Source organism: Lathamus discolor, chromosome 3, assembly GCF_037157495.1.
Source record: "Lathamus discolor isolate bLatDis1 chromosome 3, bLatDis1.hap1, whole genome shotgun sequence".
NCBI classification, from domain to species: Eukaryota; Metazoa; Chordata; class Aves; order Psittaciformes; family Psittacidae; genus Lathamus; species Lathamus discolor.
Window position 1 is genome coordinate 3,080,089 of NC_088886.1, and position 23,342 is coordinate 3,103,430.

The following is a 23,342-nucleotide window of genomic DNA, read 5'->3' on the forward strand; positions in this document are numbered from 1 at the left end:
GAACTGCAGACTTCAAAATCAGGCTCTCCAGGCTGCAGGTCAGTTGGAGGTGAAGGGAATCATCACTCAAAATTTAGCGGTTGGAGAAAAGGAGAAAAAATACTACTTCATCTTGGAGATAAGCTGAAAGCTGCACTGGGGTGACGGTATTCTTAGGGGAAAGAAAACAGCAGAGGATTTATTAGCATGGACAACCCATGTGTCTAAGAGTTAGCATCATTCTACCCAGTGTGCAGATGAAAGAGTTCCTGCTGTCCCTTCTGGGTTAGTGCTGGAGACCTGAACAGCTTCTCAACTCCCCAGACAGCCCTTTTGCTGGCAGAGGTCATAAGCAAGATGAGGCTGTATGCGGCAGTGGGAAAATTTCGGAGTTCTATTTTGCAGGGGCTGGGCTCAAGAGATGACAGAATCATAGAATTCCAGAGTGGTTTGGGTTGGAAGAGGCCTTAAAGATCATCCAGTTCCAATCCACCTGCCACAGGTAGGGACACCTTCCACTAGATGAGGCTGCTCCAAGCCTGTCGAAGGGGGCTGACTCAGAGCTGAAGAACCCATTGCTCCACAGAGCCCTCATTTCCCTATGTCCCTTCTCTATCTGCTTTCTGCCTGGACCAGCCCTACAAGCACCAGGGTTATATACATGACACTGTTACGGTTTGTATATATAAACCATATGTATATATCTGTGTATATGCACATACTTGCTATACACAAATATAGATGTCCTGGCCTATAATATCATACAATACAAAAGCAATATATTACATGGTTAGCTACACACACATGCCTATATAATTCAATTTTAATCATTTATAAATACTGCCTTTTGTTCTAGCAACTATTTCTACATACTTTCTGAAAAAACATAAATAACTCTATTACAGTATTGACTCCCAATCCCAGCTTTACTATTAAATCCTCATGAGGAATTAAAGCCCAATGGCAAGTTTCCAAGCATCTTAGGAGGCACACTGGTTAGGAAGCTTCTACTTTAACATCTGCATGACCAGTCCAAAATTAGAGGGCAATTTTAACATTACATTACTGCACATGTACTGTCCAACCTGCTCAGAACATGCCAACCAGCACTGTTGTGCTAACCAGCTGCCTAAACCTCTGATTATTATTTCTTCCAGATGCTCCGCTTGTGCAAAGCCTGTCTTGATGTCTTTGAACCAGTAAACTTCCAGCTCAGGCCATGGCTGTGGCCTGAATCTTTCCCTTTAGCATTCAGTGCACTGTCAACATCCATTATGAAAAGTTGGAGAGACCAGCACCCTTCTGACCATAGGCACCACCTTCAACACAACAGCAGGATGAAAGGGTTGATGAATGCAAAGGTTGGGAGATGGGGAAATGGGAAAGAATGGGAGAGCATGTGGGAAAAGTTTAGTTTTCATTCATTATGACTACTGCCTGCTGACAACAGCTGCATTTCTGACTCATGTTCAGCTTTTCCCTCCCCAGGAACAACCATAGCTAAGGCTGCCTTTGGAAATGGTGTTAACAGATGGGCATAGCCTGGATTGACCACAGCTGGAAAAGTCACCAGGGCAAGAGCAAAGGGAGGGATAAGTAAGGGACCATGGGTGTAGTGCTGAACCACATTGTTATTAGTAATAATGGATTCCTACTGGATTCAGGCATTACAAATGATGCCCCATATCCCATATAATCAATATTGTAAATGCACAGCTTGCCAGTTTCAGGGGATGTGGGAGAGGAGTTGCTTGAAGGGATAAAAGAAAGACGCCAGATTCCTGCCTGCAAGAAAATGGGTGTTTCATTCCTGATGCTCAGACTCCTCTGCAAGCCATTCCCTTCCAGTATTTCTGTGCTTGGAGGGAAGCATTCCCCCGGATTCCTGGCAATTACAACTGCAACGTGTACTCAGTAATGGAGCTCTTTAATTCAGCTGCACCTCTTATGCTACTTCCATAAGGCCCTTACTGACATGCTTGCTCTTGCTGTGCAATATCAATATAAAATACCCATCCTGCTTCAAGCTCCGTCCCACTGCTGGGCTGCAGGAGACTTTGTGCTGGTAAAATAGCCTGGAGAAAGCCTTGGAAAGCCAAGGGGCAGGGGATTGCTGTGCAGACAGAGCATGCTTGCAAACACAACGATGTCTGCAAAGCTGTTTTCCAGGTATTTCATTAAGCCAAGACAAAGCAGGATTTACTGGGTTTTAAACAACCAGTTCCTTCAGATATTTTCAGTGCTTCCAAATTAGCAGAGACTACTGGATTGCAGCGAGCTGTCAGCCTGAAACACTGCTTAAATGTCTGGAAAGTGTCTTTCTGGGGAAGAATTGAAAGAAGAGCAACAAAAACATTTCTCAGCCTTTGATTCCACAAAGGGATTATAAATAAGACAGATAACTTTGCTGTCTTTGGGCTCACAGAGAATACACTGGCAAAGCCAGTTGCTTATCTGACCATGACCAAGTGCATTCTCTGTATCTGGCTTTTCCCATGAACATTCAGATTTCGCCCTGTATTTCTTTGACCTAAAAATATCAAGGTATAGGAGATGTGGCATATTAGCTCTTTGCAGTGGGTTGAAACACTGGCCAGTTTGCCCTGGGTTCCACAAGATACATTCATAAAAACACATTCAGGCAGAACTGCCCTTTTTCTTCCCAAACTTACACAACTCCCTCAGTCTCTGTGGATGATTTATTCAGGTTTATTTGATTAATCTTAATTTTCAGATCTAACTGAAAGAACCTTTGCTTTCTGCTTTCTTCCTCCATTTCTACTGAAAAATCAGGAAGAGAAGCTCATAGACCTCACTGCCAGGCTGTGCTTCTTTTGTTCCTAATGATGAACCCAACCCATGCATTTCTAGCTCTGATATTTCTGACTATTTACATTCCTACAGCCTCCAGAATCAGTTTCCTTACCCTCTCGGGCACACATACTCTGGCAGCAGTTCAGGTTTTAATTATACTGGTAAGAAGAGATGCTCTGGAAGCTGGTTAATGTCAAGGTCTGCTGGAGGGCAGAGTCCTGATTTCAAGTCATCCCACTAAATTAAACGTTTGTGGATTCTTATCCAGAGCTCAAGCCAAGATCCTTAAGCTTCACAAAATGAACACACAACTGTAATGTAAACCAATTTCCAGGCAGATTCCTCCAACACTGACGCTGGGTACAGAATAGATCCCAATTGATCTCCAAGCTGTGCCTTTAAATAGCTCAGTGGTGGGTGCCCCTCTGCACAGCAGCCCAAACACACACAAGGACTTTCTGCTCCACACCCAGCCTCTCCTGCCCTGATATAACAACAAAATCCTGCTGGCAGAGGATATTGTGAACAGCCCTCGCTGCCCTGCTCTATACCTTTTGCTACTTCCCTGCTCATAATACAAAGTGTGTTTTCCTCTCCTGGGATGAATGTAGTATGTTGAGAAATTCTTGTTCTGCCTAGAAACGGGAATGCACAGATTTTGCTTCCAAGTATTAGCCAAATCAAATGCGTAACTCCTGGTTACAGGCTGATAGATTAGAGGCACAAGATGCAAGGAAAGAAAGTAGTGCTACTGACAGTGAGAGTTTGGAAGACAACCTTCAGGGAAAAAGTCTTAGTTGTATTTCAGGATGCAGCTGAACACATGATAGATTTAATATATGATTATTACAAATTAACCATCAATTGAAACCCAGACAGCTTCCTGTTCATGGGGGTGGAGAAGGAATATTAAGTACTTCATGCAATTATGATGAATTATTTCCATTTGGCATAAATCATTCTCCAGTCTCCATTATCTGCCCATAAAAAGCACAAGTGTCTTGGCTTCTCCATATAAATAACTTCCTTTAAAATTATTCTTGCAGGGTCCCTGAGTGATGGGCTAATCCTGTTATGAGATTTTAATGCCAAATTACATATTCAGACCAGAATGATACTATTTAAACTACTCTACAGATGAAGAGCATAATCACAGTTTGTCATGTCATACATTTTTCTCCTGTTAGTGCCTAATATCATTTACATAGATGAGGCTGTCAGTAATAGACCATGCAATCAGTAATCCATGTACTCAATCCATACTTGAGCTCTTCCAGTATCAAACTTTCCTCAGATACACCAGATTATGTTCTGATATCTGTGCACCTATGGAGCATGAATTACAGAGGGAGCAGGATGTGACAGAGGCAACTAACTGGGTGATCAGCTGCAAAACCAGCTAGTTTGTTACACATAGGAAAACTGTTGCTACAACCAACAGGGGTATTTCCCATTGACCCTTACCACAGTCAGTAAATCCCTTGGAGTATGGTATTTCTGTGCTAAGGAGCAAAGAAAATGACATCATGTCCAGCTAGGTCTCACCTGCCCTCTCCACACTTGGAGCACACCACTGCTAAAAGCTAAAGGACCACCCTTTGTTTGAGCTAGCTTCAATGGGCAGCTGTTCCTCCAGATGCTGTGAAACACCATGACAACAGGCTATGCCACCAGTTGTGTCCTCCACCCCCCGGTTCCATGGGAGACCCTTCTTCATTTAGTGCTGCAATATGGGCTGTATTCAGTCCAAACATCCTGGTGGAGCCAGGACAATCTGCTGACAAAGTGTGAATTATTTATGAAGAGTATCTGGATCAGTTATGCAGTAGATACGCAGTTACAGCTGGGATGGGCTGGGAAGCCACTGGCATGATAAGCAATGCAGAAGTAATCTTGTATTCCTCAGTTGCCCTTCCTTATCTAATTTTTGAAAGGAGAAAGCAGTTGAAAATAAAACGCAAGATCAAGTTTTGCAGTTCATACTTGTTAATAAAGATTTTTCTGCTGTTAAAACCATGCTATTTGTGTATTTCAAGTGGAATAGGCAGAGTAGCAGACCCCAAAGTAAAAAGCAGTGTCTGTACTTAAGTGTGTCTGTATGTATTTCTTTTGGAAAAGCAAAATTACTCTTCAATTTTCTGCAATACAGAGGTATTCAGAATGAATCAGAGATAGAAATTGAAAATAAGGATAATGGAAGTATGAATAGCTGTTCTTGGTTAAATGCTAGAAACTATAATATACAATTGATAGATCTGACTTGGTCCAGCTATTATGGCATGACCTAGCTTGCCTTTAGGTTAGTTGCTGGCAAATTATTTTTGGCATTCTTGACTATTTATCACAACAAACTCTGATTTACAAGTGACAGAAACCCTACAGAGGTCAGTTTGCTTTGCAGGTAGATGCTACTAAACACACAGTGCACTAACAAATTTACAAGAGCATTAAACTACCAGAATTGATAATGAAGATTTTTTAAGCCACAAGTTAAAATACACAAAAGTGCATAAAATGCTATATAGACTTCTCTATATGTAGCTTTATAATTAGTCTGAATAACTATTTAAATCTATTTCTAAATAGTATTAGCTAGTACAAGATGAACGGGAACTTCTCAGCTCCCTGTCTTCCCATGCATTTCACTTAATGACAATCCAAAACTCACATCTTGGTTTTCACAGTAGATTATAAATCTCTTCACCAAATATGAAGTCCTTTCAGATCTATGACTGAAAGGTACAGCTAGATAAATCAAGGGGATCTTTGAAATGGCAGATGATAGACCATGACAAAGGGCTTCCTCTGCAAGGAGGTCCCACAGATGGAAACCAGTGGAAATTCTTCTTCTGATTGCTCTGCAAATTCCTGTTTCAGGATACAGGAGGACTGCTGACAACATGAGGTTTTAATCAGGACACTAAGGCGGCCACGGCAAACGTGATCAAAACAGAGATACTGAACACAGACCTCAGCGATGCACTGAGGAGGCTTCAGGTTTGTGGCTCCCCCTCTGCACCAGCTCCAGCAGAATCACTGCCACTTTCTGCTGATGCAAGTTTCCAGCTGCCAAATACCACTTTACTTCCCAGAGGTGGTTTGGGTGCTGGTGGGTTTGAAGCTTGTTGTCCTCAGACTGGTTTTAGAATTGCTCTCATGGATCTGCAATGAGTACCTCATGGTCTGAGGTTTACAAATGTACGTACCAGTTACAGCATGCCCTCACAAGTGAGTGTTTAACTTGCCTAAACCTACTTTGTGTTGGCAATGAAAGCAGCAGGCATGGAGAATCTGGCCAGCAGCATTTCCAGGCCAGTACCGAGGGAGAGTTCTGCTGTATTAAACCCATGAATTTCCCTTCCATTCTCCACCCTAAAGTATGAGTTGTAAAACATATGGCAAAACTCTGTGAATCATAGCAGGGGCAAAAAATGGTTTTAGCAAAGGCAGATGCACTCAGCAGTGCTGTGCTATGAACAGGTTGGCTTAAGAAGGGTGTCTCAGTGTCCCATGGCCACAGTGCAATCTGCAACAGAAATATCCCTATAATAACTTATTTTCCTGCCTTGTTGCAGTTCTTGCAAGCTCTTAACCAAAGACATTTCTGGTAGTAATACAGAACATTGTCTACTTTTCAGAAAAATGTGAACTTCTATAAGCGACAGAAGTGTATTTTTAAGTCACTGCTCTCATTCCCAGGCAAAGGAGTACAAGCTGTTTATGCTGATGTCCTTTGAATGCATCATGGAGGTGTAAAAAGCACTTGAAGCAAAATGACTAATATAAATGTATTAAAGGTTTCTACTGACAAGCCTATCTTCATTCCAGAAAGAATTGAAGCAACAGGATTAAACTTGATCATATTCTTTAAAATGTTAACAAAATGCTTTACGCTTCTGAAAGTTGGTCATAAGATGCTTTTATTGCAAGAGTTGGATCCACATCTTGACAGACGAACTGACCCCTCCAATTTAGTGTCTCTGAGCACTCCTCCAGCTTCTTCTTCCTATGGAGCCAGGCTGAGAGAGCTGGGCTGGGGCAGCCTGGAGAAGAGAAGGCTCCTTAGGGCAGACCTGAGAGCAGCTCCAGTGCCTAAAGGGGCTGCAGGAAACCTGGAGAAGGGCTTTGGACAAGGGCCTGTAGGGACAGGAGAAGGGGAATGGCTTTAACCTGCCCGAGGGGAGACTGAGCTGAGCTCTTAGGCAGAAGCTCTTCCCTGTGAGGGTGCTGAGGCGCTGGCACAGGGTGCCCAGAGAAGCTGTGGCTGCCCCATCCCTGGCAGTGTTCAAGGCCAGGTTGGACACAGGGGCTTGGAGCAAACACATGATGAGGCACTTCTCCCCTGTAGTTCTCATCACCCACCAGGGACCATAAACACAGGGCATGAAAAACAAAGTGGGGAAAGAGTAAGTAAAAAACATTAAAATAAGAGGTGTGGAAAAATTAATAGCAAGGAAAAGGAAGAGGAACTATTGTTGGAAGAATCGGCATTTGGAAAAAGTTTTGAATGGGAGAGAAAGAGTTTAGTGGAGGAACAACTAACCCAGGCTAAAATCTGTCCTGACCTGGGAATATCCCCCAGTTTACACACAGGAATTGCAGTGAATTGCAGCCACACTAATAAGCTAATAGCTTCAATTGCCTTCTCCCTCCTTACTACGCTATAAACCAGGCCCTTGAAAGATGATTCCAGGAAGTCAAAGTCTCTTCTTTGTAGCCAACTACCTTCTTATTCAGGAAGAGAGAGGTCCTTGGTGGGGATTTCGGGTATTTCTTCTACCTTGTGGCCGAGGGTGTGACTGTTTGATTGGGAATTGTTTTGGGAAACACTCTTTAATGATCCTATAACCTCTGCTACAGAGTAACTTGTTTCATTATATAATGATGTGCTTTGAAATAGCAGCTCACCCTGATAGTTCCGCCAAACACATTGGAAGGTAAGGCTTTTCACACCAAAAAAAAAGAACCAAACTCACATTGCGCAAACACCACAGACCTTGGTGAATCCAAGAAAGGTGTTTTATATAAGGAACAAGAGCCAAAACACTGACTTGGATAACATCCTTCCCAATCCCACAGGAGGACCAGAAAAGTACTCAGGTCTACAGGATGACTCTTCAGACCATACCAACCACATTAAGGGGCCAGTTGCCCAAAACAAACAGAAATAGGCTTTCTGCTGCATGAGTATGTTTTTCCCACTTCTTTTTCCTGAACATTTTGTTCCTGTGTCTGCTTACACCTTGTCATAGTTTAACGCCAGCCAGCAACTAAGTACCATGCAGTCATTCCCCCCCTCCCCCTCCCCGCCTTTGGTCGGATAGGGAAGAGAATTTGAAAGAGGTAGAACTTGTGAGTTCAAATAATAAGTAAAATAGTTCAAATAGTAAGTAAAATACTATAATAATAACAATAAAAGGAAAAAGAGAGAGATACATAAAACCCAATAAACACAAGTGATGCACAATACAATTGCTCACCACCCACTGACTGATACCCAACCCTAGCAGCAATTGGGCCCCCCAGTTTCTATCCTGGGTGTGATGTGCTGTGGTATGGAATACCCCTTTGACTAGTTTGGGTCACATGTCCTGTCTCCGATCCCTCTTAGATTCCTGTGCCCCTCCTTACTGGCAGATATGAAAGACGGAAAAAGTCCTTGATTTAGAGTAAGCACTACTTAACAACAACTGAAAGATCAGCATATTATCAGCATTGTTCTCATACAAAAGCCAAAACACAGCACTGCATCAGCTAATGAGAAGAAAATTTACTGTATCCCAGTCAAAAGCAGGACATACCTGCAAGCAGAGATGAAGACATTCAAAATCATCCCTCAAATGCAGAGAAGAGCATGTGGATTCCTGGAAGAACAGCCTGCTACCAACCTGCCAGGCAGGTATCACATGCATACATGCAGCTGAGTGAACCTGCTTTGATTCCTCAAATCCTTACCCATAATCCAATCAGCTTCCATTAGCATAACATGATTCTAATGAAGAACTGAGCCCACTGACTTTGCAGCAAGCCTTTAAAGACAAAGCTGCTGGTAACATTTTTATGAGTATCAGGTATCAATAGATCCTATCAGTTGGCTCCCATGTGGGCAAGCAACTAGCTGCCCCATAGCCACCTGCAAACAATCAGGGCACTACATCCCCAGGTCCTTCGAATCAATGACTGTTGTGAGGTTTAAGCTTAATGAAACAGCTTCTAAAACTCTAAAGCTCTTGTGGCCAGCTCTGCTCTCCCGACCCGAGCTCCATGTCAGCTCCTCTGCTGCTTACTGCAGCATGGCCCTGTCTGTCCTGCAGCACTTGAGCCGCTACAGACACCCATCCTCCCCCCTGGGAGAAGTCAATCATTTAACAACAGCCCTGGCAGGCTTCACTTGAGCTTCACACCAGCCTGCTCCTGCTGTGGTGCTCTAGAAAAAGCACCTGGGCCTCATCACTTCTTAATTCTTACTTTCACGAAGTGGCACAGAAATGTCTTTATGTGGCTTCACTCTTCTTCCAGTTGTGTGGTTTTCCCCTCTGCCTCTTGCTTTACAGCTGCTCTGATAGTGGCAATTACAGCCATCTAGGTGCTTACAGATCATCTGGATCAAAAGCCCTACCAGCACAAATTACTTTGAATCAAATGTAGTAAAATAAGAGCCTCTCCTTGCTGGTGGGAACAGCAGGGAAGCAGAATCCAGCTGTGGAAGCCAAGGGTGTACTGAGCAAGCATCCTGCTGCTGCCGCCGAGCATACGGACCCAGGGCTAAGGGCTGCTTGCTCAATCTGCTGCAGATGGGCAAGAAGTACAACACACCCCACCTAAAAGTGAGGGCTGTGACCTAGAAAACTCTGGTATTTGATTTACAGGACATTTCTTCTCTCTGCTCTGCAGCAATGACGTGGAAAGCCCAGCTCTCAGTGTACATCTGGGCACAATGTGGCTCCCATTGAACTTGATCAGACTTCAGCTGCTGATTTCAGAAAGAAAAAGGTCTGTGTTTTGTCATTCACTTTTGAGCACAGGAAGACATCCTGTTCTCCTTAAGAGACAGAGGTGCATCTTTGGGAACAGAGAGCCAGAACTGGCACTGATCCATCCAGCTAATGCAGATGCATCCATTTACATCAATTAGGATTTGGTTACTGCAGTACTATACATCAATGCACTTTGAAACTATCTTATCATTAGGCAGAGTCTAGGTTTGCGTGTGTTAGTGCCGTTGCACAGAGAAGATGGAGAGGTTTAAATATTTAATTGCCCTCTTTTTTTAGTCTTATGCAAGAAAAGTCACTGTGAGACTGAGGTTTTCTTCTTTAATAAATTAAGCTGTCATGGTAAATCAAAACCATGTACATCAACTTTTAAACTTTAACTAGTTCATTTAGTTATTTCCAAAGACTTTGAGTAAAATCACAGAATCATGGACTTGTTAGTGCTGGAAGGGAGCTTAAAGCCCATCCAGCTCCAACCCCCTGCCACGGGCAGGGACACCTTCCTCTAGAGCAGCTTGCTCCAAGCCCTGTCCAAACTGGCCTTGAACACTGCCAGGGATGGGGCAGCCACAGCTTCTCTGGGCAGCCTGTGCCAGCGCCTCAGCACCTTCACAGGGAAGAGTTTTTTCCTAGTATCTAATCTGTTTTCCTAATATCTAATCCAAAATGCCTAATAAAAACAAGTTGTACTGAGATCAGCAGCAGTAGTGTTTCTAGCAGCTTTGTGTCTATGGCCTCATTCTTCCAGCCAGTGCATCACCCTGAGACCTCCTCCCACGGTCTTCTGCACTATTAGCAGTTCCCTTCTGGCATTCTTTAACCCTGCTCAGCTTCATTTCTGCAGCTAAACTAATGGATAAGGAGAGGGAGTCTGCGAAAGATTTCATGAGTGTTACCAAGGCCGAGATGTTTAGGTATGGACAGCAGTCCAGACCTCTCAAGCTGCAGCTTTCATCCATAGCTTTTAAATAGTTCTGAGATGTCAAAATGACTTTTTTTCTTCTTACATTCAGGGAAAAAGCAGCACAGAGAAGCAGAGCACATTGCATGGCACTCCTGGCCTCCAGCAGAGGCAAGAGAGGGGCCTTCATCTTCCCAACCCCACACCCCAGCTCTGAAACCTTTTTGTACACAGAAGGGAAGAATTTCCCCCTTTTTTCCACCCATGTTACTCCTTGATGTGGAGGTAACATTCCTATTGCCAGGAGGCTTTATATAAGGATCTTTGGGATTATATGATCTCTGTTTCTTTGCTTAGTGAATCTTTTATTTACAGTTAATCTAATAAGCCACGTTGTCTCAAGAGCCAGCTCAGTCCTCATGATGGGAGGACCAGCAGAACCTCCCAGGAGCCGGAACATGGTGGGGAGACATGGAGCCAGTGAGCATAGAGCTGATGTGCAGCCAACAGCCCTCATGACCTGACTGTTTCTGTACAGGGTGATGCTATTCCATTTATCTGCATTTTAATACTAACTGGAGTTTGGCATCCCCTCAATGTTATAGCAGAAAACTAACTGCATTCACTGAACTTAATGCAGATTTTGGAACCATTTGGGCTAAGCTTCAGTTGCAATTTCAGCGAACACCATGAGTTGTATTTGAATTTTCCTTCACCTTTCTTTTCACTGCTCAAAAATATCATCTTCTGTAATAGCATTCAGTCTGTAAATGTTTTCAAACCCTGTGTGAGGATCATGAGCACTGATCCCCTTGCTGCTGGTGCTCAGCAGCAGCTCTACACAGAACACTTTTTGGCTGCCAGACACATACTCCTTAGAGAAAAGGAAAGACATTTGCTAAATGGATGTCTACTCTTGATTTACCCAGCATCTTACTTGTTTTATATTTCAGGTCACAGCCTGACAGCTATTACCCTTCGCATTCTTTTACACAAAAGCTTGAAGTAATTCTGTCACTCTGAGAGGTTCCTTTGGGTTTTACACTGACACAGTTTGGGGTATGATACCATCATGGTGTTAGAAGAACCAGTGTTGGTGGATGTTGCAGCCCATTCCTTCAGGGAAGGATTTCTGTTTTCCAGTGACTGGAAGTTAATTCACCTCTAATGGCTTCAGCTTTGGAGATGATGCTTTCCTTGGTAAAATGCTAGTATGATGGTTTTCCATGTATTGTCATTGGGAATTGCAGCTTTCACTGTAGTTTGAGACTTGCACAAATTAATAGTTTTACTTAAAATCAATTTTGAATAGTGGGCAGCCACAAAACCATGCTGGATTCAGCACAGCACAAAGAATACCTGCCCAGAGGAGATGCTTTTGCTTGTCTTCACTGCTGCATTTCTCTTTTTATTTCACTAATCAATCACCAATGGCCATTATGTCAGCTTGGCTTCTTCTGACATACATACACTGGTATAATTCCCAGTATGAATGGCTGATTGGCTGAGGATGGGATCTGGGTGTTGTCTCCGGAGTCTGGCCTTTCTTTCCCATTGTATGTGCCTTCCTCTCTTGCCGACAGCTGATCAGACAGTGGTGTGGAATGTGCTATTTAATTTCTCTGCAATGAATCCACCAGCTCTGCCCTGTCAGTGCAATTAGTCATACCCTCTCAGTGCATTATAATCCTCACATCTCACCAAGTCATTCCTATAGTGTTAGGAACAAAGCTCTCTCATGAACATCACAGAAGAGAAGCATCGAGAGGAAGTGACTGCCAGACACTGCTTGGTGAGAAGCATCAGAAATGGGCAACTTGATCTAATATTAACCTATAGTTAAGAATGCAGAAGGTGTCTGTTGTGAACGCAGGACTGTGCCTCTTGAGGAGAGGATAAACCTTCCTCTGTCTGCTCTGAGCTGGGCATGAGGTGTGACTTGTCAACAAGTAGACGGCTCTTGCACCTCATTCCAGTTGGACAGAAAGCACAGATTTCCCATCAGTACATCCCCACCTATGCCTTACTGTAGAGACTTGATCCACACCACATAATACCTGAACTCCAGGCAAGTACAGCCAAAATGAAAGCTGACCTTAACATGCAGGATGTAACAGTTTTCTCCTAAGGCTGCCATAACAAGTACATTTAGAGGTGTTCTTATCCCTTCGCAGTTGTATTTTCAGGACAGTTTAATTTTTCAATTCTCAATAACATATTAAATGCTACTAAATTATCTATTCCATGTCTACACTGAACTTTAGTACCTACTCATTTGACCACTGAAAGCAGGAAAATTGGCATCTGCTCATTGTGGGAATGTAGATTATGATTCACCACAGAGTTTTAGCCCAGCAAATGACAAGGGTAATAGTTATCACAACCCACCACACACAGTAACGACAGACAGCTGTTGTGGTAAGAAGAGACCAATCAATAATTCATTTGATATTCCTTCTGCAATTAATTATGGTATATTAATGTGGCTTTAATGTGGCACTAACATGCATTGCCTGGGCTCGCTGATGTAGTTTAACAATTACTGTGCCATCAGTTACAATTGCAGCTGTCCTGACTCGGCAGACATACGGAAATCATCAGAGCTGCAACATCCAACAGAGTTGGATAATAGTTGGAAAGCTTTCAAAGACCTGGGGTTTGGGAGGCTCATCTGCCCAGCTCTGAGTGCTTTGTTTTTGTCCCTCACCCTCTCCCCAGTCTATTTAGGACTATTGCTGCCTTCAGGGCAGAACAGCATTGCCTGCAACTAAGGAAGGCGATCACATATTTGCTGATACCAACTACATTTTTATTAATTGTAAGAAGTGTATGAATTTAGGTTGTTTAAATGACTGTACTCAAACACAGGGAAGAAGCAGCATTAGCTATACCCAAGGGATGATTAAATATAGGCAAAAGCTAGAGAAGTAAAATTTTCTTAACTCACCCATGATGAAAAGCAAGCACTCAGAGGAAAGCTTTTTGCACTCCCTGTATTTAATTTGACCAGTTTCTTGTCTTTTAATCTTATCAGTTTCTGCTGAACTGGTCCGATTAAAAGGTTCAGAACCATCTCTTGCAGAAGTGATACACCTGTGGAAGCTATTGGGAGGAGAGGGGGACTGAAAACCAACTTCAGGATGGTAAATGGGATATTACAAGGGTGTTGCTACCAGGAGAATGGGAACGCTATTCTCAGAAAACCAAAGTAAAACAGAATGACTGCATCCCTACTCACATCCCGAAACACAGGGTTCTATAAGTCAACATGGCTTCTATAGTGTCCAAGCACATTTCTGGCTACCTCAGAGCCACACTAAGTTTCCAAACCCCTTTATTCAGTGATGTTGGACACCAAAGTTCGGCTGCTCCCTTAAAAGCAGTAGATCCCTGTTTGCCTTCTCCCCTCCTGGCTGCTGTTCATAGCAGCTGGGAGAGAGGGGCAACGGAGGGACTGTGCTGCTGGCAGAGATTTCCCACAGCCTGGGCTTCACTTCAAGGCAAATCTTGCAACCTTTAGGGCTATTCACACCAACAAAACAGGGAAACTGGCCTCAAGATTGTAAGATCATTCCTTATTTTATTTTCTATGAAAAAAAAGGCCCAAACAACTAACCCACAAAGGAATCAGGCAGCCCAAGTGCATAAAGCACTTTGCCTTAGGCATCAATCTAATTAGGAATTTGTTCACACCTCTTTCTTATGCTTAGAGTCAAATGAAAGATTTGTTTGATTTAGGTGCTTTGCAAACAACCCTTATAAACTTCTGCCATTCTCTCACCCCCTTTCAAGTGCTATCTTTTTTTGTCCTTGGATGCTCTAAATTATTAACATATTTTACAGTGTGCTCAAGATAAAAGAGACCTTTCAACTTTCCTTCTCTCACCCCTTGGTTGAGGCAGTCATGTTGTTTCTCACTGGCTACCTTTGATCAACCTGCTTGTCGGATGTTAAACCACAGGACATCCCTAGTGAGAAAAGAATCAGGAGGAAGCCTTTCAGCAATCCCTTGCCACCAGAGTTTTCTGCTGAGCTAAGGCAGCACTTTGAAGTCACCTAAGCTTATGGCCAGGCTCTGAGAGAGGTCACTCTGAATGTTAAGAAAAACATACTGCTAAAAAGGAGTACACATTTGTCATAAACATCTTCTGAACCTAACTAGGCAGAGTAATACTTATGGGTATAAATCAGAATCACAGAACAGTTAGGGTTGGAAAAGACCTTAACATCATTTAGTTCCAACCCCCCTACTCTATCAGTGGAAGTTGATACCAGGGGTAATAAACCATTTATTGCCTTGTTTGACTCCAAGATTTGTCTCACTATAAACAAGGTCTTTTGTACTTTACTAACCCCTTCTAAACTATTTTAACCTTTCCTTGATATGCAATGTCATTGTAAAACAGTAGTACAGAGCAAGTAGCACCTTCCTCTGCATGTTTTCTCCGCTCGTTTTCTTAGGATTATTTAAAGACTATTACTCATAATATTTACTCAGAATAGCATGAGCTAGTGCTTAGAAAGTACAGCAGGCAGGAGACAAAGCACCTTCAGCTCTGCGTCAGCATGTCTGTTCACATCACTGATCTATATTATAGGCTGAAGGCAGCATAGGGTCATTGCAATCCTACTGTGCTTATTTACAAACACATCTTTGAAGCTGTGCAACAGTACTGTCAGATATCCATGTTTCCCACTGCCCCTTAAATGTTCCCTTCAGTGCAGCTGCCAGGACTTGGGTATTTTCCCTTGCTGATCCTTTACAGCACAGTACCCAGTTTCCTCAGGTGCTTCCTGCAGGGCTGCACAGTGTATTTACATTTAACACCTCTATGGATGGCAATGTTCAGTGTGACTCTTCTTCCAGTGCTCCATAAGCTGGTGGTGGTACCAAGTTACCTAAACAAGCAGAGCGTGCACACCAACAACCCAGCAACATGGATGGAGGAGATTCCTGTGGCACTGGCTGAGGCATTTAAAAGACAGTCTTTTGAAAGGGCTTCTGCTTCTCAGATAACTACACACTGCCTATTGAGCTTTCATTAACTATTACACGCAGAACTATACCTGTTGGCAGCTGACACTCAAACAAGGAGTTTCTGGAAGGGGGCAGCAGCGTTTTCTCCTACCGGGAGCATCCAGTGTATCCCAGGCAGGGGTACGGGGCCATCTAGAGGAGACCGAGCCTTTGGCAGCCTTAGCGTACATCTGCAGGGGCTTCAGAGAAGTCGGGCTTACACCTGCGGAATTCCACTGACTAAACCAGAAACAGCTCCGGGGATGCCTGCAGCTGGTTAGTTTTAATACAGGTATTTGATATAAAGCCAGTGAACACCATTCTCAGTTAATGAAACCACCATGTGGCACACACTGCTCTCTCTCACAGCAGGCACGCAGGGTTTGAACTACACTCCAGCTATAATATGTTACATGAAGCAAAGGTCACAGATAAGAGCTCATAAAGAAGTGTGAAATTTAAAGGACTGCAGTTCTGTGCCCTACTGCCCTGTACACAGGAAAAGCTGGAGCTGGATTTTCATTAGAAAAGACACAAGGCATTTTTGTAGCTGGAGATAATTTTCCACACATGGTCAATAGGATTAAAGGGATATCATCTGCATCCAGACTGGAGTTTAAATTACAGCTTCATTCTGTTGTATATTGTTTGCATTCCTGGCTGTGAACCATTTCTAGAAGGGTACTACCAAAGACACAGTACCCTGTGTCCTTTCAAATGCCTCTCCTACAGACCCAATATATGTATGTGCAGACTCAGTTTATGTTTTATACAATCTGATTATGAATGAGTTTTTCCAGATATATATATCTCTATATTACAGATAAATGCATGTATGCATGTATAGTTGCAGGTATACCTCCTATGGAGGATGCAGTGTTGTCCCTTGCTTACCAAAGCACTAGTTATGTTTCTCATCCAATTTAAGCAATGTCAGAACTCTGAGATTGTAATACACAGAGGATATGATAATTCCCCATGTATTGCAACCTAGTGTGAGGTTTTTCTTAGAAAAGGGGGTTTATTGCTAAATTCCAGGGCTCCTGCTTCCTTCAGAAATAGTACAGTGTTTCCAGAGCATGATCAAAGTGGCTATGAACATGCAAGTACATCACAGAAACAACTTACGTTCCAGACTCTACCACCCTCACAGATAAGAGACAAAATAGGAGAAGGAAGTCTCAGAAAGGTGAAATAACTTGACCATGGGCACATTGTAGTGGCACAACCATGAAGAGGTGGCTGATCATCCACCCTCCAGTCCTGTGCTCTTTTCTTACAGACTGATGCCTGCAAGCACAGTTGTATGCACACATCCATTGCTTTTATTCTTTCAGGACCATCCTTATCGACATAAAAATTACAAGACATCTATTCTGAGAAGTAATTTCTCATGTGGGCCTTTCACACACACACAGAGCAAGCCATGGAGCTGGGTTGCTTCATAGCAGCTACTCTGTTTGCCCTGTCATTTAGGGAACAGGTTTCAGAGGTGGGACGTTCACATCTGTTTTATCTCGAGGTATTCAGATAATAAATATTTGTGAAGTTTTATTACACAACGGACATTTCTAATGAATTCCTACACCAAAGTGCTTGTGTCTCTCCCTGTTGTGCTCCAGTACTATGTGTTGGGTTTTTTTTCTAGGACACTGTTCAAGTATAAAGACACTTATGTCTCTGTTTAAGCAGTGACAGATGTGTTAAGAGGCCAGTTACTTGAAGATGGAAAACCCCCACATTTCTGTTGTAATCTCAGCAATCTCCTGTGAATGTCATTCTGCAGACTGTGTAACAGTGTGTCTCTTGCTTACTTAATGACTGTACCTGGCTAGCTCTTGAAACCCGGAGCCTGGATCCAAGCTCTATGAATCTTTACTGTCCTGGCTGCCTGTACATCATTGTAGGTCTCACCACAGCTGCATGGATTACTTTGTGTTGGCTACAACTGATAAACCTGGAAGAGAGAAGAGACAGGTACAGTTCCTGTAGGAAAACTACAAAACTCCATGTCCAGACATTTCATATTCAGCGTAAAAACCAGAAGAACACATGAAATTTGGAGTGCAAAATTAGCACTGGTGTGTTTTCAATTCAATTTCAGCTCAGCCATAGTCTGATTTTAATATAAGCAATGGCATCTACTCACTCAATAGATATGCTCTCCTGGTCATTCAAAACGATGTGTTTCTTCTTGGTAGTTGTCATTGCTCTAGGCCCAGCAGGGGTTAGAAAGCCTAAAAATACAAAGCTATTTAGATAATATGATCCAAAATCTTACACAACACCAAACCACCAAGAAAGATAAGAATCCTGGTAAAAAGCGAAGCTTGCATGCACAAAACAGATTCTTACTCCTAGTCAGTCTCTAACTGAAGCTGATAGCATCATGCTGGCAAAACAAATATCCCAACCAAGTTAGAACTGAGGATTTGCCTGGTAGGAATGGTACAAAACTTCTTAGACTCTTTAAAAGGTAATAAAGTACTTACCTGTATATGCAGTGTTCCTGATTTAATCCTGTAATCTTTTGTTAGAGAATGAGGCCAAGCTGTGAGACCATCCACTTCCTTCCCACATCATTCCTCTCAGTTGTCACATCCATCTTCATCAGCTCTTTGCTTTTCTGACAGGAGCTCAGGCACATCTAGGGTTTGAAACAAGATCAATAACAACTTAAGGAACCTAAGTACAACAGGAAAGAGTAGAAAGGATGCTTCTAAACCAAGACAAACCATATTTTTCATTTCAAATGCAGGCCCAAATTTGTCATACTACATGAAACTGCATCTGCTGGGAATGCACAGGGAGCATGCAGCTTCACAGGCACTATAAATAGAGAAGTATTTGTGTAACAGCTTGCAGAATAATGCAATAAATTACATTTTTCATCTGTCCGACAGCTCTGCCTGAAAGCTGGCCACTATTATATTAAAACTCAGACTTTATAGATTCTTCCAAACTATTCTGGGCAATTGCTTTTTAACCTGTCAAGAATAAAGTTTCTTTCTGAGGCTCTGCATGATGATGTTGTGTTCTGAATGAGTGAAACAGCCTCTCCACCACTCCCAGCATTATCAATACCAACGATTCTGTCAGCAGGATTCCCACTTGCTCTTTTATAGCTGGAGGACTCTGCTGTGTTAACAGGATTATAATTTGGCTTTGTCAGTTAAATAAGCCCATATGCCTCTAATACAAACAAGGAGCAGATTCACTGAGAAAATGGTGCTATTTTTAAACATCTTTTTCTGACTAATTTGCAGCCAGTTAGTGATGTCATGTACTCTAAATGGTAGAAAATCACAATGCTCCAAACCACTAAACTCTTGCTTTGTACATTATCCCGGGGGGGGGAGGGGGAGGGAAGAGCTTAGAAAACTTACATTTTTCACATGCAAAACATGTGGCTAAAATGTTTCAGGTTATGAAATAGCAGCCCATACACTAATGAAGAATGTGCACAGCATTTTCTCTTTAAGGTACTGACAGTAATGTCATTTTCTATGTCACCTGATTTCTTCCCAAGCCCAGGCTTGGTACAAAGACAGGATTATAAAGAATAAAGCAATTGTAAGACAGTTTAATCAAGCTCTTTATTGAGAGCCACAACTGAGCTTCCTCTCTCTCCTGGACTGCCAGCCTGAAGTCCTGCCTCTTCTTTTACTGAGTATGAAAGGTTCAAGCTGCAGTGATTTGCTGGGCAGGACTTTACAGTTTTCAGTCTCTTTGGTCAGAACCCCTGACATTTCTGAAGATCATGCAACAGTAGGCTGCAGCTCCCTGAAGCTAAAGCAAGAGGAGCATTAGGTGGAGTCAGCAGTTCTGTGGTGGCTTCTGGAGTCCTCCAGTTACCCCAGTTACATCTCAGCTCCACTGGGGTAGGGATCTTGCTCAGCACCACAGATATCCAACATCCCTTACTGACAAAGAGAAGGGAAGATTTTCCTCTTACTCTAAGAGGTTCCAGCTCTCCTCTAGGTGTAACTCTTGATCAGAAAATCTGGTCCCAACATTCTCTTTTTAAATTCCCCCAAATTTAGACATCAAGTCGTTGAGACAAACAAATCCAATGCAATACCTCTGACGACTGGTTATTTTAGCAATCTTAGGAAACGTTAGTTTGGGCCAAAGTGAACTAGATCAGAATGGTTTTATGAGGGGGAAGTCATGTATGACCAACCTTATAGCCTTCTATGAGGAAGTGACTAGGTGGAGGGATGATGGTAGAGCGGTAGATGTAGTTTTTCTTGATTTCAGTAAGGCATTTGATACTGTCTCCCACAGCATCCTCATAGATAAGCTAAGGAAGTGTGGGCTTGACGGTCAAGTAGTGAGGTGGATCGAGAACTGGTTGAAAGGAAGAAGGCAGAGAGTTGTGGTCAATGGCGCAGAATCTAGCTGGAGGTCTGTGACTAGTGGAGTTCCTCAGGGGTCGGTGCTGGGACCGGTGCTGTTTAATATTTTCATCAATGACCTGGATGAGGGAACTGAGTGCACCCTCAGCAAGTTTGCTGATGACACAAAACTGGGAGGAGTGGCTGACACACCAGAGGACTGTGCTGCCATTCAGCGAGACCTGGACAGGCTGGAGAGTTGGGCGGGGAGAAACTTGATGAAATTTAACAAGGGCAAGTGTAGAGTCTTGCATCTGGGGAAGAACAACCCCATGTACCAGTACAGGTTGGGGGCTGACCTGCTGGAAAGTAGTGAACGAGAAAGGGACCTGGGGGTCCTGGTGGATAGGAGGATGACCATGAGCCAGCAATGTGCTCTTGTGGCCAAGAAGGCAAATGGCATCTTAGGGTGCATTAGAAAGGGAGTGGTTAGTAGGTCAAGAGAGGTTCTCCTCCCCCTCTACTCAGCCTTGGTGAGGCCGCATCTGGAATATTGTGTCCAGTTCTGGGCCCCTCAATTCAAGAAGGACAGGGAATTGCTTGAAGGAGTCCAGCGCAGAGCCACAAAGATGATTAAGGGAGTGGAACATCTCCCTTATGAGGAGAGGCTGAGGGAGCTGGGTCTCTTTAGCTTGGAGAAGAGGAGACTGAGGGGTGACCTCATCAATGTTTACAAATATGTAAAGGGTAGGTGTCAGGAAGATGGAGCTAGGCTTTTTTCAGTGATATCCAGTGATAGGACAAGGGGCAATGGGTGTAAACTGGAGCATAGGAAGTTCCACGTTAACATCAGGAAGAACTTCTTTACTGTAAGAGTGACAGAGCACTGGAACAGGTTGCCCAGGGGGGTTGTGGAGTCTCCTACACTGGAGATATTCAAGGCCCGCCTGGACAAGTTCCTGTGTGATGTACTGTAGGTTACCCTGCTCTTGCAGGGGGGTTGGACTAGATGATCTTTTTAGGTCCCTTCCAACCCTTGGGATTCTGTGATTCTGTGATTCTGTGATTCCCTTGTCTGCTGAAAATGATAAACTTTGGAGAGCCATTAAGAGTGCTCCCATGAAGAAATAACTATTTAAAATCAATGTGTAACAGCTGCATTCCAACAGCATCTCCACGTAACAACTTGACATCTGTTCTTCCTTCTCTTCTGAAAAAATATGGGGGGGGAAATGAAACCTTATGTTAATAAAAGTGTGTAACCCACCTCCTGATGTTAGCTATGTAGAACCCAATTCTTCTTTCATTTATATCACTTCTATTTTGGTAAAGCTTCTATGTATTTGAGTTGAGTTGATCCCAATTTCCTTTGGTTAGCAGGGAAAATCAAACCTATAAACTCCAGCCAAAATATGGTCTGCTGCATGGTTTAGGAGCAGGCTCCCAGTCAATTCTCACTGAAGAAATGGATTTATATTAACATTTACACTCTGAATAGGTCAAAAAATAACCTGTGACTGTTACTAATGCTGCACATGTATTTATAATTACATCGATTTTTCTTCCATAGCATCTGGCTTTGTCCATAATTTCTAACATGATTTTTTTCCCCTGGGTGGAAGCACTTTTAAATCCACAAGTGACAGCATTAAAACACTTGAATCAAGATTCCCTGTAGCTTTAAATCAAAATGAAGTTGTGGTCGATCTACACTGGTGAAAGAAAGAGGGGGAAATTGTGTTATGCTTATGCACAGGAAAGATTAATTTCTGTGGTATCTCTTTACCTGGAGAGTGGTAGTTTTCTGTCTCTATTTTCCTCATTTCAAACAATCTTGTAGCTGTTTCTGGTGAGCAGAGACGGTAGCGTGGCATCTGTAAGCAGAAATATAACTTGATGGATAAAATCAATCCAGCATACACTTCTTTAAGGCAATTTTATCTAATAGACACAATGCTTACTTCAGCTGCTGTTCACTTTGAACAAGCGCTTGTAAAAATCATCTGGAGGTGGAGGCGAGCAAGAGTTTTCTGAAGAAATGTGTTTGATTTGGGGGTTTGCTCTTTATTCATGAACCAAACTTGAAGGGACACACATGATTTTTTTGACCAGGATGGCATTCCTTGTTGGCATCTCTATATCTTGATCTATATAAACGGAGAAAGATTTCCTTCCCCTTCTGTGCCCAACTCTTTGGTCTTAGAGTTCAAAGTCAAAGTTTATGCTTGAGTTGAAGCAGAGAATTAGAATTACTTCCTATATCCTAGGCCAGCAGTATAGGATGTGTGCAGGTCTTTTCCTCTGATCTCTTCGTAAGAACACATTTTAAATGAGAAACCTCTGGAAGATGCAAAAGCCACTTGACTGAGCAGCTGTAGCATAAAAAGAGCTGAAACCCACCCAGGCTAGAGAAGCTTCATCCTGCAATGCAATGAAAGATCTGACCCAGACTGAGAACAGCACTAATCACACAATTAACTGTACAAGCACCATCAATGCACTTGGAAGTTGTTAGCTTGGAGTTGCTGGCCAACTTGTCAATTCTGTGGTAAGAGCTTTGCTGGCTCATGATTGGATTGCTTTCAGTATTGAGTCCCTGAAGCATTTGAAAATGGACTGAAACAACTTAAATTCTCGTAAAGATGAGAAATGTAAATGACAACCATGAGAAAACACCAAAACATGTACTATGTTGCTTGTATCCTAACATTTTGTTTTTAAGAGATTATACTAATGACATTTGTACACACAAGTTTGTTCTATCACATGCTGTGGGTCTTAGCCACATCTCTCTCTGTTCTTGCCACATCCCTCTCTGTTTCTTACTTTCTATTTTAGATTTGGTTTAAAAGCCCAATAATTCTAAAAATCAATGGTGTGTTAGGGACAAAAGAATACAAAAAAGGAATTAAATAAAATTCTTAAAAGCACTCATGTCCTGCACATTATTTACCCTGCAGCCAAGTGCCACTCTTCAGTTTGACTTCTCATTTCTTTGCTGCTGTGTCAAAATATAACTGGAACTTGAAAGAAAACTACAGTAAAGAAGAAAAGATGCAGAGAATAATATCCTTTAAAATAAGAGCCAACTCATCTAATACCTGTCACTCTGCCTTGGCTTTTAGAGGAGATATTTTATGTTCATGCTTCCTGGAACATTTATGTTTGTAGTGGAGGGAAGGCAGTTCCTAAATACACTGCTGTTAATCAGATGTTTCCTCTGTCTTTCACGAAGTGAAACCAAGGAGTCATTAAAATAGAGCATCTGGTCACTGTGTTCTCTTTCCAGCCGCAAGATG

The 23,342-nt window shown here is 42.7% G+C and overlaps 1 protein-coding gene across 2 annotated transcripts in view; it reads right to left on the reverse strand.

The window, feature by feature from the left end:
* Positions 1 to 17,551, reverse strand: part of LOC136011410 (VWFA and cache domain-containing protein 1) — a 155,415-nt gene extending 137,864 nt beyond the window's left edge. Inside the window, exon 1 of one of the 2 annotated variants that reach the window (XM_065673140.1) lies at positions 17,534 to 17,551. Coding sequence is in view for 1 of the 2 variants with exons in the window: in XM_065673137.1 (XP_065529209.1) it covers positions 8,595 to 8,705 (111 nt within the window). In the remaining variant the exon portion in view is untranslated. Of the gene's footprint in view, positions 1 to 8,594; positions 8,718 to 17,533 lie in introns of those variants that run through there. The other variant, XM_065673137.1, reaches the window with a different exon arrangement.
* Between the last annotated feature and the right edge of the window lie 5,791 nt (positions 17,552 to 23,342).